General features: G+C 31.5%; 2 protein-coding genes and 1 long non-coding RNA gene across 5 annotated transcripts in view; 2 read left to right on the top strand and 1 right to left on the bottom strand.

Annotated features, from left to right (window-relative positions):
* LOC122528760 (5'-AMP-activated protein kinase subunit gamma-2) overlaps positions 1-12,615 on the top strand; it is a 98,331-nt gene extending 85,716 nt beyond the window's left edge. For all 3 annotated transcript variants that reach the window (XM_043654221.1, XM_043654222.1, XM_043654223.1), the window contains 7 exons: positions 8,101-8,238; positions 8,316-8,468; positions 8,547-8,725; positions 8,805-9,008; positions 9,090-9,236; positions 9,405-9,498; positions 9,571-12,615. In XM_043654221.1, coding sequence (XP_043510156.1) covers positions 8,101-8,238; positions 8,316-8,468; positions 8,547-8,725; positions 8,805-9,008; positions 9,090-9,236; positions 9,405-9,498; positions 9,571-9,851 — 1,196 coding nt within the window. In that variant the 3' untranslated portion in view covers positions 9,852-12,615. The remainder of the gene's footprint in view (positions 1-8,100; positions 8,239-8,315; positions 8,469-8,546; positions 8,726-8,804; positions 9,009-9,089; positions 9,237-9,404; positions 9,499-9,570) is intronic.
* Positions 1,495-8,054, top strand: LOC122528764. Its single transcript, XR_006306661.1, has 2 exons — positions 1,495-2,089; positions 7,771-8,054. It is a non-coding gene; the product is annotated as an uncharacterized LOC122528764 (long non-coding RNA).
* LOC122528761 (WD repeat-containing protein 74) lies at positions 11,893-14,839 on the bottom strand. The gene is made up of 8 exons (XM_043654224.1): positions 14,704-14,839; positions 14,367-14,514; positions 14,189-14,284; positions 13,821-14,127; positions 13,650-13,747; positions 13,377-13,578; positions 13,037-13,300; positions 11,893-12,963 (listed from the first exon to the last, which is right to left on the bottom strand). The coding sequence occupies exons 1-8, from the start codon at positions 14,759-14,761 to the stop codon at positions 12,871-12,873; spliced, it is 1,266 nt and encodes a 421-aa protein (XP_043510159.1). The 5' UTR covers positions 14,762-14,839; the 3' UTR covers positions 11,893-12,870.
* Between the last annotated feature and the right edge of the window lie 2,661 nt (positions 14,840-17,500).

Here is a 17,500-nt window from a genome sequence, read left to right as displayed (position 1 = left end):
CGTTTCCAACAGCAGTTTATATCGCTGATAGAATCCTTATCGTCCCTCTCTCGTAAATTGAAACCATACAATACCGACGGATGAGAGCGTGTCATGCGAAACTGTCGTTTAACCCGTTAACCATTCTCGACTGAGAAACGTCTATGGACAAGGAATTGAAAATTAACGAGAATGTTGACGAGAAGAAACTTATTAAGCAGGTAGATTCGATAAAATTTAGTTCAGTGATGGAGAACAGGTACAGGAATCTCGTGAACAAGTTTTGTTCGACTTTCTTTGGATAATGATGTTTCGATTCTAATAATCGGAAGTGATATCGCGGTACGATAGAATCGACATTATATCATAAATATTGTTACAAATAGAAGCAAGAGACAAATTTTATTGCTGACAGGCGAAGCTAGTCGTGAAAATGAATGATCCGAAAGAAAAGAAACAACGTGAGATGATTCCAAGGTAAATTTCAAAGAAGAGAAATAATAGATTCCGTAAGATAATTCCGAGATAAATTTAAAAGAGGAGAAACGATGCGAGATAATTCGAATAAAAATACGGATCGAAGGGAAGGAGACGAGTTAACGTCGTGCACAAACAAGAATCCCTAATTGGATTGTCGACAGATTGTGGCAACTCTGAAGAGTACAATGTCGTTTCGTTAAAGCCGCAAACGGCCTCTCTCCCCCCATGCAAATCATTTGAACATCGTCGAGGGTACATTCAAATTACGACAATTTCCTGGCCGAGGAATCGGCGCAATAACCACCGCGTAGTTATCATTCCAACAACCACCACGTCGTCTATATTTGATCGCGCAAAACGAAAAACCGGGAAGTCGATGTGACAGCGTCGGCGGCTGTCGACACCAACGCGTTTCCATTTTAAGAACAAAGTGCAATTGAACAGAACATTTCAGGGACCGTCGATTTGCGTTAGGTCAACGATCGCTTGGCCAACTGCTATGCATATGCGAGCGTGTATCGGTTCGAATGAGAACTCGTTACTTAACATTGTTGTCAGTGGATGAATAACGAATGGAGGACACATTAAAAATTAATTATTAAACGAGGAATTTTCTAATACTCCAGCATTTCTAACGTGAGATGGAACTTAATTCAAGTTAGTTTGTTTCATCTGTGAAAAATTCCAGCGATTGCGGATATTTATGCGGTTCTTTTCTAAATTTCTGATAAATAATAAACGTGAAATTTAGAAGTTTGTTTATACATTTATTGTATATCATTGATAAGTATTTTATATGGTTCTGCCAGTATTTTTTTATATACGGGTGTGCATATCTTTGTAATTTTTAATTTTTCATAAATTCATAATGATCCACGATCTAACGACTACTTTATAGATATTTTATATATCATCTTTTGTTAAAATCGTCAGTAAAAAGTTTCTTTTTCGAAAATATTGGCTATAATACCTCATCGTTGACTTATCTATAATTAATTCACCTGTAATTAATCCCAGCAATACAAATATTTAGACTCGCATCGTTTACATACGTTCAATTTCAAAATTTACATCCAACAACATCAGAAAATTGCTGACAACACTAGTCCATCATTATCGTAGAACAAACTTAGCTAAACTTCGAAAAACCATAGGAAAAGTTAGTAATAACCGATCAAAAATGCTTTGAAAAATAATTCCACTTAGTAAACAGTAAATCATCACTTTCCCAATCTTTTTTTTTTTTTTTTTTCATCGTTTCCAATCTATCATTTTGAACTATCGTAGCTACTAAATTTCATTTATGGACCTGTAACTACGTCCCTAGGTACAACCACAATGAGTGTCGCTTGTTAACGATTTAATTCATTGCCTCGCCATATCCGTTCCACCAACTATACCCACTGACACGTTTCCCAGTCAATTCACCGTCACTGTCTCTTGGTCATCGTTGATATATTTGCAACATGGTCGTTCGTTCGTACAGCCTAACCGTACCGCCACAATCTCTTTGCTAGTCAGTAGCTTCATGATCCTTGTTCAGCGAGCCTGTGTAGTGAACGTTTCTCTAACTTCTACGTGCAACAATTCATCCAATATAAAACATAGTTGATGACCAAACATAGTCCTCGTCAGTGTCATTTATAACTTACATTCAGTTCAAACTTGAAGATTTTTTTTCTTTTTTTTTTTTTTATCATACAATCGACAGATCCATCGATCCAATGGATTCCACCTTCTACGATCTTTCAATACCTATCTTACTGCTTTCATTGGTGTGTTTGTTCACGGTGTCGTCGAATTTTCGTTTACTAATGACTTCATTTTCACGTGCAATGATTTTCATTGTATCCACAGTTTATGGCACGTTTTTACGGGTCGTTGGCTTCGCCGGTGTGTTTGCAGCTGGCCGAGGTCAGCGAATAGAATCTTGAATTTCCCGTACAGTCGCTTTATTCACTTTAGTCACTTCGTATCAATTGATTCGCGATCTCCTTTCGATCGATCCTTGTTGAGGGATAATTTTATTATTTGTTTGTTCGTTTTTGTGTGCGAAGTAATTGAAAGAAGAGACAAGGTTGAACGTAACAGATTAAAATAGCTGGCAGTGAACATTTCGTGAATCTTCATATGTTTGTTTGTCTATAATTTAAGAGGCGTTAGGTGTTCAATTGTCAAAGAATTTCTCTCGTGTCGCAGAGTTATTGCGTTGGTATCGATAAATTGAAAGTGTGTGTTGATTCTCGGAATAAGCATTTGTAGTTGATTTTCCTATAGTTTAGTCGAGAAAACGAGTTTCCTATTCGACCACTTATTCCGTGTAATCACAGTGACTTAGGAACTTTTGTAAATATATGCAGAAACATTTTGTGACTATATTATCTGTTAGTGTGTCATTTTAAAATTTCATTTGCACTGTGATAAGACACGATTGGAACGAATTTCAAACGTTTCATTGGATCTTCGTGCGTTTGTAGAAAATTTGAAGGTGAACAGAATTCAGAGAATAGCACATAATGTGCTAAAATATATAAATGTAGAATATTTATTACAAGAGTAAAAAAAAAAAAGATTTTACTTAGGTTCCATTCCATTGTTATCACAAAAATATGAAGACTTACAATCTACTCTATTATGATGTTAATGAGATTTCAAAACGTTGTATATAGCGATTATGATATGTTTGTAAAAGTTTTTTAATTTATTTTCTATGTTGGAATATTTTCGCTCGCCATTGTAAAAACGTGTATGTACATATGTCCATTTTCCCATAACTCGATTCGAAACAGTGTGGCCACATTAGCTTCTTCCTCAAGTGAAAGCAAGGTTGGATATTGCATTTAATTGAATGACATTCGTGTAAGAAAGGGGAATTGTATATATATGAATTTTATATATATATATATATAGTCATATCTAACGAGATCAATTCGTGTGCTAAGGAAAATTCCGCGATTCGAGTCAGGCTGAGAATGAGTAGTTATGAAATCATTGTGCACAGTATAATGAACGCGAATGAGCGAATCCCTCCGATTTCCTTCGTAGAAACAATCCTGGATAAAATTTTCAAAAAATCTATACCGAAATTAAAGAGCACTTTTATATACTTATTTCATATAATATCCATTTACTTTACATACATTTTTATGCTTGGGTATATATTTATAATTGTGACATAATATATATTTTTATTATTATTATATATATATTGCACATAGTTTATTTCAAATTATTTTTTATCATTTTTCATCCCTTTTCTGAAGAGAAATTCCATTTTATTTGCCAAGTAATTACTTTGATTTGAGTTGTGACAAAATTGGAAAATTTATCATTTGAAATTTCTGTCTACGAATTCTAATAAAATACACGAACATTTCACGTGATATTAAAAAAAGAAAAACCAGCCATTTCGCGCGAACAGCTATTCCATAAATTAGGTCAGTGTCTAACGACATTTTTCTTGTCGAATGTATAAACGTATATATAATAATTACGTGACAGTATGGAATCCCGTTAATTCATGGTTTTATTTTCTGATCGTCACGACATCGACTGTGTGCTCTCTAATGAGCACATTACTTCTTGATGTTTTTCATGTACATATTTGCACTCGTACGCCAATACGTTATACGTATTACAATGTATTTTAGCCAGTGATGCAGTTACATCATTTATCTTAATTGCTTGTGAGTAAAACATTTGTAATATGATTATTTTATATCGTATTAAACGAGGCTGTATTGATTTAATTATAATATCATATTACTTCATACTAATGAAGTATTATTAATGAAGCCTCGCATTAAGTAAAGCGGTTTACATTTTTCTTATGTTTCTTTTTTCGTATAAAACGCCTTTTCCTCTTTATTTTTTAAATTACGAGAAAAGATCATTTTCAATCATCTGTATTTTGTCCTAAATTGTAAATTTAGCAGAAATCAATGTTTTCTTATTTTTTTTTTTTTTTCGGAATTTTTGACGATGAAAAATATATATTCTCGTGAGATTAGTTTAATAGAATTGAACTGGCAAAATTATTGGAACTGAGAAACAGTAATTTAATAACGGCTCTCCTTTTTTTGATCTCTCGTACTATCAAATTTTGTTAGCAACAAATTTATTTATTATTAAAGAAATTTATCGTGTTGAACAAAATCATATTAGCTCCCCTTTAAAAAGTAAGAAAGTTTTACCTTCGTTTCAAAAGTTTCATTTTATGTTCTACAGCTTGCTGCAGGTCTCTCAAAATCGTGTTCTTCAAGTACCATTTTACAAATGATATCTTTACAAGTAATGTTCAGAACAGATTCGCATTCGATTCGCCGAGCTTTCAGTAAGAATTGTACGAGTTCTTGAACGAGTCGTCTTTTCTTTGACTCGTCTAATTCTACTTATTGCAGTAATAATTAGCGATGATGAACAGCGAGATGAGAGAATAGAACTTTTTAAACGATGAATACGAGCAATTTTCTTGTTCGTATTACATACAATAATAATAACAATATAGCAATTTACAATAATTTTGTAATAAAATATATAAAAAAATGTTGCTTAAGAAGATTATAAATGTGAAAAAAAAATCACTACTAGTTACATTCTAATGTTTTCTTTAAAGTCAGAAAAGAAATCTTTTTTGCTCGACAAAACGAGAGCAAGGGTGAAATTCAAGAATCGGGAAACGTAATTAATTAATTTCATTTCATTTAACTTACAAGCATCGCTCAAAGAAAGCTAATTAAAGAACAAAATAGTTGATTATTCAATAAAATAAGATAATAAAGTAATTGTTATAACATTATTACAAGGACGTAGTAGATCTACGTTGACTTTTATTTAGAATTCGTTCGTGCGCTTCTGATTAGTTTTAAGAAGGAAGGAGAAATTGTCGTGTTAAAGGGAAAAGGATTCATGCAATATTCATGTAACGTTAATAGCTGGAATTTAACTGGAATTTTTTCCAGTTCACGTGACACCCTACAAATCCATTTTCATTCTATTGCGAGCTGTTATCGAACAACTCTCTTCGTCTCCTGTTAACACGGATGCTGTAGTCCTTTTCAGTTTCATGATTTTTTTTTTTTCACGTTTCATCGTGTTTCCTCCACACTTTCTCTCGTTTCTATTGTGTTCTCTCTCATCTTCTATATTTGCTTCCACGAGGGTTTTCCTCGCTTTGTATCCTTTCTCTCTCTCTCTCTCTCTCTCTCTCTCTCTCTCTCTCTCTCTCTCTCTCTCTCTCTCTCTCTCTCCCCTTTTCTATTTTTTTAATTATTATCCATCGTGATTTCGCACGTCCTCGAAAAAGCTGTTGGCTTGGTTCTTTGAAGAAGAAAGAAACGATGAAAATGGAAAGTGTTTCATATTCTGTTCGCGATATTAAAACGTGTTATTCTCTCTCTGTGTTTTATTGATTCGTGCGTGCTACATTCAAGACGTGAAACTTTTATCTTGATTTTTCAAACTCCCATTTCATCATTTTTTTATTTTTTTTTTTATACTATTAGATTGTTTCATATTAGTACGAATATATATTAAAAAATATAAATAAAATTCAATATAAAAATTATAGTATATACAATTAATTCCTACAAACTATATTACACATGTATTATAATTATAAATTTTCATCTCGACTTTGCAGTATATTTTAATATTACTTTCATATATTATATGAAATATATTATAATTTAATATTATTTCATATATTATGTGCAGTATATTTTAATATTACTTTTATATATTATATATTTTGATAGTGTTATATATCGATATGTCAAACAAAAATTTGAAAAATTTATAATAGATATATAACAATAATTCATAGCGAATTTTTTTTATATTTTATAATATAATTGTAATAAATAATAATATTATCACATGTTATCTTTGTATCATTATCAAGATATTATTTTACTATGTTAATAACGAAATTATTCAGAGAGATATTAGTATAATGATAACGTTGTTGTTTTAATATGTGGCGTAAAATGAAAAGAGGGATTAATTTGTATCTTATGCTTCGTACTCTTTTACGAGACCATAATTGAACGTAATATTTGAATTGAAATAATCTCTACATTCATAAAAAAAATTGTGCAAAATTTTTCATTTCCGAAGCAGAGGAATATATGAAATTCTTCTTCATCTATCTTCACTTTCCTTGTTTCGTTTATTACGAAATCTCGTACTTACCAATTAGTAATCATCATGATGATATTTTATGGCAGGTTTACAGCCTTATTGCATATGCTCGGAATAATGAGATTTTATACATGTTGCTAACGTTGTGTCTTACCTTTCTTGTTATTAAAACAACTGCATATTACGCAATAACAGGCAAGTAGCACGCTGATGTACGAAACAGGATATTTCGTATATTTTCAATTTCTAAATATTTATTTTACGTTGCTTCTGTCGATAGAACGAAATGGAATAAAATTAGTCGGCTCAGAACACAATGACATACGATTCTTTTTTTCTAATTTTTGATTTTAGAACTTATCATATATAAACAATCAAAGGAAATAATTCTACACTTACGTTTCTATTGCTTTTCATGTGGTAAATTTTTTCAAATTCAAAATTCAAATACGATTTAAAGTATCAAACATCTTCGAATGAATCGTGTAGTTTGTGAGACATTGGGAAATAAATGGAACGCCCTATTTTCATTTTTAATCAAGATACACAAGATGTGAAGGTAATTTTCGTCGCTGTATAATCGATCATAAACAGTTTGTTACCAACGTTGTATAATATTTCTGTTCTTCGTAAGAATGTGACACATTTTATTGCCACTTGAAAATTGAACAACGAGAACAAGAGGCGTTTGGTAATAGTAGAATTTGATTGAATGGCCCATTATTGTGTGATTAAGTTGTTAGGTCTTTTTCCCCGATCGTATATCATTTTCTTCGTACTGCGGAATATGAATAGAGGTTCGTTAGGTGTTCTTCTCTTTAGGGGCTTTTTGAAGTTACATTTAGATACTAAGAAAAAGCGAATTACAGAATTATTCACATACAGAGCGCAAATTCAAAGATAATTATCGTATTAAGATAATGATATAATTCCATATTATTCTTCATATACTTTTGCAACTTCAAATTCATCCACAGTCTACGCTTATCGACTTAATAATAATCAGATCTCATTGCTAATAAAATTTCGAAGTTCATAACGTATGTAATGCATGTATTCATGATGCATTCATAAAATTTCGAATATTTTCACATTGTGTCACGCATCTTTCATGCGCTTATCATTTTCATACGGCATCGTATTTGCCATTGTACTTGGAAATACCGCCAGAATTTTTGAATCGGCGCCGAATCTCGCCACCGTAACCTATCGCAATGTAACCTCAAAACCCGGATAACAGTTGAACTGTCATCGGGTCATGACTATCATTTTGTCAAGATACTGTTACCGTATGATGTATGTGCGAAAGTGTCAAGTGCCAATTTTTTGTTGTCTAAATTAAAGATAATACTAATTCGTTCCTGTTGATAAAACTTGAGAGTAAATTGTGTAAGAACATTGTGACATCGTATAAAACAGAAAAAAAAGAAAAAAAAAATAAAAGAATGCTTCGTCGTAATCAAAAAGCATTTCTCTACTGTCAACTGTTTGGACTTTCAGAGGAAGACGAATCACAGATTTTCGTAAAGTTCTTCACATTTCACAAATGTTATGACCTAATACCAACCAGCGCCAAATTAGTCGTTTTCGATACGCATCTCCTCGTCAAGAAGGCCTTCTTCGCTCTTGTTTATAATGGTAAGTTGCAAAATTACAAGAATATTTCGTTTCATTTTATTATTCTGTTGCACATTACATAATGACCTTATGTGCAGGTGTGAGAGCTGCGCCACTATGGGACAGTTCGAGGCAAGAGTTTATTGGAATGTTAACTATAACGGACTTTATAAAGATCTTACAGATGTACTATACCAGCCCATCTGTAACAATGGATGAATTAGAAGAACATGAATTAGATACATGGAGAAGTAAATATCATTTTTCAATGGTTCGCACGCATATGTTCAGAAATTTTAACTTCACCATTCTCAACTGTATCATTTCAGAAGTCTTGAAAGATCAAGTGCATCCATTAGTGAGCATTGGCCCAGACGCAAATTTGTACGAAGCCATTAAAACTCTAATTCAGAATAGAATTCATCGTTTGCCTGTGATAGATCCAGATACTGGAAATGTTCTCTATATCTTGACACACAAACGAATTCTGAGGTTCCTTTTTCTTTATGTAAGTACGAGTGAAACAATTATAAAATTGAAAATACTTGATAGAACATATGTGTGTTATTTGAATAATTTATCAACAGATACACGAGCTACCAAAACCATCTTTCACTGACAAAACATTGAGAGAGTTGAGGATAGGTACATTTGAAAACATAGAAACTGCAACAGAGGAAACTAGCATAATTTTAGCATTAAAGAAATTCGTTGAAAGGAGAGTTTCTGCACTACCAATTATTGATGCTGAAGGAAAATTGGTTAACATTTATTCAAAGTTTGATGTTATTGTAAGTTAATTTATATAATAAATCTTAAACAATATAGTTTTATTTTTAATAATATTCCTCAATATTTTTGTATTTTCACAGAACCTAGCTGCAGAAAAAACATATAATAATTTAGATGTTTCATTAAGAGAAGCAAATGAGCACCGCAATGAATGGTTTGAAGGAGTTCAGAGCTGTAAATTAGATGAAACTTTATTTACTATTATGGAGAGAATTGTTAGAGCAGAGGTATAATACTCATATTTTTCGTAATAAAGGGGAAAACTCTTAATTATAAATCATTTACTATAGTACATTCTCAATAAAATAAAACTTATAATTATCTAGTTTTATGATATAATGTATTATTTCGTATAACTATGAATAAATAAGTTGATACATGTACAAATTTTTCAGGTTCATAGGTTAGTAGTGGTTGATGATGATGATAAAGTGATCGGTATAATTTCTCTATCCGACTTACTCTTCTACCTCGTTCTTAGGCCTTGTGGTAGGAATATATTTTAATTTATATACTTTCAAGACAAGAAATATTAATAACAAATGTATATGTGATTTTTAGGTGAAGATGGCAGTAGCAATAAAGATAGTTCTATATCGTTAAGAGCACAGGATTCTATGTCAAAAGCTCCGAGTTCTGTGCAATCGGAGGCTTCCATTCCTGATGGTGAAACAGAAGCTGAACAAGATACAGTTGAAGTAAACCAGTCTGAAGAAGCACCCGCAACACCTAGTCCACCGCTGAGTCCTGCAGCATCAGATATTTCTGAACCTCAGTCAACTTTAGTAAATCAGTCTCAAGAATCTGCATGGCGGGAAGTGACTGTATCAGGAGGAGATTGAGGCAATATTATCTTAACATGCCATTCGGCATGAAATTGTGAATTAATCTGTGACTTTAAAGTCAAACAAATTTTAAGATAATGACACTAAGCAGTGTACGACTAAGCTTGTTTTTCGTTTGTTTTTAATATTTGTATGTACAGTGCTTAAGAACTTGCGAAAAACATGCAAAACATTGTTCTTTACTCGTTTAATCGATTTACGTCACAAAACTAATTGTTATCCAAAATAATGTATATAATCATGCTGAACGCATGAAAATAATGAAACGAATCGTAATAATGAATGAATAATGAAATAATAAAATAGATGCGATAAAAGATAATGCGATGCTCCATACTGTATAAAAGTTGATTAAGCTTAATTTTTTATGGTACAAATGCTACTCAGTATAGACGTTCGAGCTTCTTGCCAGGAACGGTTGCTACGCCATTATCTACTCAGGGTATGATATTCTGTACACCCTTTCTTCAATCGTACACTGTTTCAATAGAATTTTCGAGGAAACAAATAGTGGTTTCTTGCATCCTTTAGATTTATAATGTTGCTATGCTCCTTATACTGGAATCTTTGTATTTTATTTCAGATCAAAGATTATGAAGTAATTTACTTTAATTTATATCAGATAATGTAGAAAACATGAAACAAAGTAGTCGTATATCAAAGAGTGCTCCATAATTAATAAATATGGACCTCGTTTTTACAGAGGCCTTCCACGCTTTTTCCTGACAGAAACGAAATACTACAGTGTTAAGCAAATGTCTAAACATATACATATATCCCGTATGCTTATCTATACAAAAAAAGTAGCTTCTTATTCGTGAATTATGTCACGTTAGATGTTTGAATACTAGAAACCAATATGCATAATAAACGATTTTGTTTTAAATGATTGCACAGCATGTGATATTTTACAAAAAAGGAAAAAAATACATGGTGCTTTTGATTTTTCAAATAGTTGACTCTGATATAGCAATCAAATGGAAGTAGTGTGCATACAATGAATAACAAACATAAAATACGTATATAGTAGATCAAATTTTTGAAATTAATTGTGTTGTCATGTAACTTCTATATAAACTTCACGAAATATTTCAGTACAGGAAAGCAATACTTATATAAATTCAAATTACAATCTATTGTTGAATTTATATGTTATATTATTTCATGTACATTTAAAAAAAAATGACATTTACGAGATAAATATATATTATTAAGTATTGAAAGGCCTACAAAATGTGAAAAATGAAAACAATTCTACAACTAATATGCGCTGCCACGGGTATTTTAATTAATGCTTTACACGTATAAAAATATTTGCAGCATATTGTTCAAGTTATTTATGAAACAATTTAATTGCAAACATATTAATAATTTTAGATGTACATTTATTTAATAGCTCTTCTTTTAAACACTTTGTATTTGCTTTACAAAAGATTTTTATAAATTGACTAAAATATGTTCACAAGATTTTCTTTCGGGAAGGAAATAGAAATATAAAGAGCATATTAAAATTTTTACGTGATTTTTAATTAAATTCTATACGTTCTTAATCATTGACAAAAACATCATAAAAGAAAGAAAAAAGAAATACAGCGGATGAAAGGTTTTGTAATTGTATTTTATATTGTTGCTGATTTTCATATGTAATCAATGATTAATTAAATGAAATTATTTCAAAAACTGCGAAAATTGATTCTCGTAAATACTTATAAAATTAATACTATCATACAAAGATTAAATAAGCACCAATGCTGAACTAAGAGAATCATGTAAAGTAGAAACTCCACTCAATGTTATATATTGTTTAGATAACAAATTATAAAATGAGTGGCAGAAAGCATTCCTGTACAAACAATTCATTGAAAAGAAAAAAGAAAAAAAAAAAAAGAAAAACACTGTTTCATCATGAAACAGATTTCATTCTACGCTTACTGCACGGAAAAAAGGATGGAATTATAAATTATGCAGACACCTGCATGTGTTGCATCTATGTGGAAATTTGTATATAAATGGCCTCTGTGCCAGGAATGTATTTTCCTTTTTGGCACAAAGCTCCATTTTATAGAAATATGAATGAAAACCACCTATTTGAATTTTGAAGGGGACAGTGCCTGTAATTTAGTGAATTTATTCCTAGGTACATTTACAAGGATAAGAATAAATATTCCATTTCAGATGAGTGGCGCAGTCAGGATAAAGCAAATTTACGTTAGTATTAATTAACAAGAGACGTAGTGAGGGGACAATGATTTTTGTACAGTTGAAGGGATTGTAGCCGAATAAGATTTAGTGTGCTGTAGCTGCGAATATTATTTCCTTTTAGTACAAAATATGTTTCAACTTTACAAGTTGTCACGTTCACTTTTTCTAGTTTTTAGACGTAAAAAAAAAAATCTACAGTAGCCTATTTCCTGCAGCGCATCCGATTTCAATATTATTATTGCAACTGAAAGCACAAGTTAATGTAACGTTAACCAGAAACATTATTAGTGTTGAGAAACCATTTGAAGTCGGTGTACGCTGCATTCGTGAACCAAAACAATATATAGACGAGATATTAAGAATAAATTGTACAATAAAGAATTAATCAAATAATTAAACAGTACATTTAGTCGCATCTCAGTACTGTATATCCAGGGCAAAAGCTACTAGCATATTATTCATGTCCCTTGTACATGTAAGGTACAAATGAAAAAAAAAAAAAAAAAAAAAAAAAAACGAATTACTGAGTGACAAAATACATCATAACTGAAACATTTTATTTTCTTGTTTGTGGTGATTTCCAAGTGCCTTGTTCCTAACTTTCTCGAAAGTGTAATTATCAAATTATGTTTTTCAATTTGTAATTATCAAATTTTCTTATATTAACATTTTATATTAATGTTTTATATTTAACACAAATAGCATTTTTTCAAATTTTATAAGTAGATCTATAAAAATATAAACACACTTTCGTTATTATTCGTCGACAGTAAAAATAATGTAATAATAGATGAATTCATTATTATTGTCTTGCTTATAATTCTATTAATGAATCGGATTTTTTTATCTTCTTGAGTTGCTTTTTTGATGATTCATTTACACTTGGTACAGTACGTTCATGAGAAATCTGCATATTAAAAAACAGAAAAAAATCATTTATTTTCATTCAACTATAAAAAAAGAAATATTAAATTACTTACAATTTCAGTATCTAATTTGGAATACTTTGCTTTTTTTTGCTTCTTTTCTATTGATTTATCTTCTTTGTTAGTAATTATTGGCATTTTGTTAAATAACATGTCATATTCTGAATCAGAATCTGAATTATTTTCTATGTCTTCTTCCTTTTTTCCTACAAAATCTTTAGTAATTTCGTGCTTATGCTTTTGTATTTTTTCTTCATTTGCTGATAATGAAAATTCTGAACATAACAACATACATGATATTTTCGACGTTAAATACATCTGCAAAAAAAAAAAAAATTTTAAAGTAAATACCGTCTTTTAATGTAACATTCTCTTTATGTTAAATTACTTTTACCTTTTTTAATAATTCTTTTGTATCGATATGGTGTATTCGCAAATATCGGTCTAAACTAACACTAACAACATAAGGTTCGTTTTTGCTACAAGCTATTCCCGTTACACCTCCCACAAATCCTTTATATGTATTTAGTATTTTAGCTGGTTTTCGTAAATCTACAAGATTCATCCTGCCTTTGCCAGAGCCAACTATAATCTGCCTGTGATATGAAATTTTTAACTCTGTGTTAAAAGAATATATATTTTCTTTATACATACATGTCATACATACTTTTCTCGTGGTGCCACAGTTAAACACGTTAATGCTTCCTCTTTTATTTCTACGTTTATGACAGGTCTTCTTTGTGATTTTGGATCATATAAACGCACCTTGAAAGTTTCGTTTTTTATATAATAGAACAGTTATACATGTAGTAGGATTGTATATCAATTAGGATCTTACATATCCATATTTGCTAGTTGTAACAATTTCTTCTGAATTAGGAAGAAAATCCACATCAGAAATCCAAATTGGAACTCTGACTTGCAACCAATCATGAGGCACATTTTTCTCTGTAAATATTTGTACTCGTTTTTCTATATCAAATAACTTTAATGCATGTTCTTGACCTCCGGTAGCTATCATCTCCTTTTTTATTCTTGAATGACGCATTTTGTCCAAATTTTCACCAGCTTTTATTATAAATCCGTCTTCTTCCTTAAACCTCCATAATTTTACTTCACCTGATCGAACAGCAGTCAAAATTGCTCTGTAAATAAGTGAAAATTATAATTTACAATATTACATTTATATTTCTGAATGTTACTCACTCATCATATCGAGATATGCCAGTAATTTTGCCTGTTCCAATATTGCAAAAAAAAGAACACGTGAACGTCGAATATTCAGTATCATAAACTTTCACGCTGTAAAATGAAAGAAGTACAGGATATTTTTGTTATGAATGACAAATTCAGTGCAGTTGATAAATTACTTATTGTATATAACCTCTTAATATTTTTCACACCACAACCAATTAGAATTTCTCTCTCCTCATCATCGCCCCAAGACATTGTTGTCACTTCATCATTATCCGTAATGGAAACCAAGTTTTGTATATTTTGTGATACACATTCTTTCTTATCTATTCTTACGCCTGTTAACAAAATGCGTAATTTTGTAGACTTGAATTTTAAAAATTTTTTGTTAGACGTTATTAATATACTCGTTAGTAATATTTTGTAAATAAAACAAAAGGGATGTTTTGAGTTTAACTATTCTTTTAACCTATAAATAAGATATTTCTTAAACGGACATAATGTTGACTTAAAATATTTACAATTACCTTTGAAAATTCCAGATTTACCACCAACATATACATTATAATTATCTTTCGTATCCATTTCAACAAAAATACTTCATAAAGAATATAAATCAACAACAAGACATCAATGCATCGTGTAACAATATACAACTTTACTACAGCCTATGATAATGTAAGTATAGTAGAAATAATGCCAATTAATGATTTGGAAAAATCAGATCGAATTAGGATTGGTCAAGAAGTTTAAAGTTTAAATTAATTGAACATGATAATTTCTGAAAATTAAAAAAAAATAAAAATCTAAACTCAGAACGAAATTAATATTATTATTAATGAAACAGAGCGAGAAAATATTAAAGATACATAAGTTGTAAGATATGTTATTACAATTGAGCTAGTCTATATAGAAAGGAATTTAAAATTTTAGAATGCAAAACATACATCATTATTATTTCAACAAGTCCTATTTATTGAGCGAAATTCGTAAATTTAGTTCGTGAATAACGTGGGTAAAATGGAATACAGGAAAAGAGTTGAGGATTTACTTTATTTTACATCGAAGAATTCAATCATGAAAGTTCAAAAATAAATTCGCCAATTTAGTTTCTTTATCAAATAAAAATTTGATCAATTTATTGATATGTAGCGACCGCTACTTCCGCGCAATTTGAAACAGCGCCACTTACATCCGCTCAAACCATCCGTCGCAAGGAGAGTTTCCAATAGAAGCGACATCTTTTTTGTAAAAGAAATAAAAAAAAACCCGGGAAAACAGGAAAAACGCGGGAAAAGAGTTTTCCCCCTCTTCACAAACCAATGATATAAAACCTGGTTGCGAAGAAGGAAAAAGCCTACTACTATAACTAATACTACTCCTACTACTATGTTCATTACTATCTTCGCTACTACTGGTAAGAACCATTCTGTACAAAAATTTGTAAGCGCACATTTCTAGAAATAAACCAAAGACTATTTTAGACTGTAAAAGAATTATGTATATTATGTACGCGAATCTACGGCAGAATCCTGCCTTACCCACACAGGTTCCTACAGACAAGTAGCGACCGCTACCTCCGCGAAACACCAGATAGCGCCACGTACTTCCGCAGGAACTTTCCGTCGAAAGGTGCGTTTCCAATAAAGCAGGCAGCGACACCTTTTCCCGAGCAAAAAAATAAAAGCCCGAGAAAAGCCGGAAAAAGGCGGGAAAAAGATTTTCCCCCTCTTCGCAAGCAGTGGCTATATAAAGCCAGGTTGCGAAGAGGAAAAGCAAGAAAAATAAGAACACTACGAATACTACTACTACTACTACTTCTCATCCTGCGTTTTACTGTGAGTATAAGTTTCTCTCGCCAATCGAGTGTTGTGATATAAAATTTGTACCAAAGAGTGTAATACCAAATATATATATATATATATATTTATTCAAATTTCATCAGTGCTAATTATTTGTGTGAGAACTCGTGGTAGGAATCTACATTACCTACTACGTGTTTCCTAGAGACATTGAGATACTACAGCCGCAAAGCGGTGGTAAGATTCAACTAAACTATATTTGTCCTTGCACCTCTGATCATCTCTTTGTTAACGACATAGCATAAAACTATCCTTGTCAAACACTATTGCTCATCGCGTGTCATTACATGTCCTTGTACAATACTAGAGTCGTCTTTGTTTAGTAAAGTTGTTATCTATGCACCTGAAGAAGAAACAGCACAAAAAAATGTGTCAAGAACATAGCATGTGCAGTCATCTACCAGACGATTGTTAGAATTAAAATATCTCACTAACAATGCTTCAATTTCATTAGATTCCGATTGATGGCGGAACTTGGAATCTTTTAGTGGAGATTTACTCCATTACCAGATGTATGAATCACTTCGACTTTGGCTAAATATTATAAAGCCCATGGTCTCTGTTCTTTTCTCAATAAATTCAATATTCATTTTCAAAATAAATTAATTAAAATATATAATTGCATTTGCCCAACTAGAGTCTCAATTTCCCTCCTACATATATCACACATTGTATAAGCTTCGAAATGTGCAAATGAAAATTGCTTTCTCGTAGCATTTACATCGTATGTGATAAAAGCAACAACTAAAAACAACAGTGAGGAATAACGAATAATTTTTACATCGCATCGTCACGTGGCGGTGAACTATTAAAAAATAAATGGACTAAATTTTCAATGGCAAAAGGATCAAAACAAAACGTCTATACAATTCTCTTAACTAGGTTCTTATCTTTTCTAGTATTTTAATCTAATGGTACAATGCACGACTCAGTAATTTATAATTAATAGAAATAATTGGTATCAGAATAGACAAACAACAAAATGTGTAAGAGAAGGAAATTCGCATTCAGGATCAGGAGAGCAAGAGAATTGACGAAGTAGGACGATAATCCACGTCGTTGGGCGGGCCTCCAGATACAGAGTGTTTATGAAAACAGTTTAAGCTATAGTATCTCGTCAAGGAGGAGGAATTTCTGCCTGAAAATTCGAATTTTGTATCAGGAGTACATGAGGTTCGAGGAGCTGGTACAAGGCCCGCCGTTGAGCGGTTCTCTTTATTCAGACATTTTTCGAGTTTATGTTCTCCAGATACAAAATCCGAATTTTCAGCAAGAAATCCCTCCCGTTCACGAGATATTCCAGCTTCAACATTTTTATCGTGCAACCTCCTCGCCTATCATATTCTCCTGATACAATATCCGAACTTTCAACCAGAAATTCCTCCCCAATCACGAGATATTCCAGCTTAAACATTTTTGTCGTGCTACCTCCTCGCCCATCCTATTCTCCTGATACAAAATC

This window comes from Frieseomelitta varia, unplaced genomic scaffold (assembly GCF_011392965.1).
Source record: "Frieseomelitta varia isolate USP_RPSP 00005682 unplaced genomic scaffold, Fvar_1.2 scaffold_258, whole genome shotgun sequence".
Classification (NCBI taxonomy): domain Eukaryota; kingdom Metazoa; phylum Arthropoda; class Insecta; order Hymenoptera; family Apidae; genus Frieseomelitta; species Frieseomelitta varia.
Note: the sequence above shows the minus strand (reverse complement) of the source record. Positions and strands in the feature narration are given on the sequence as shown.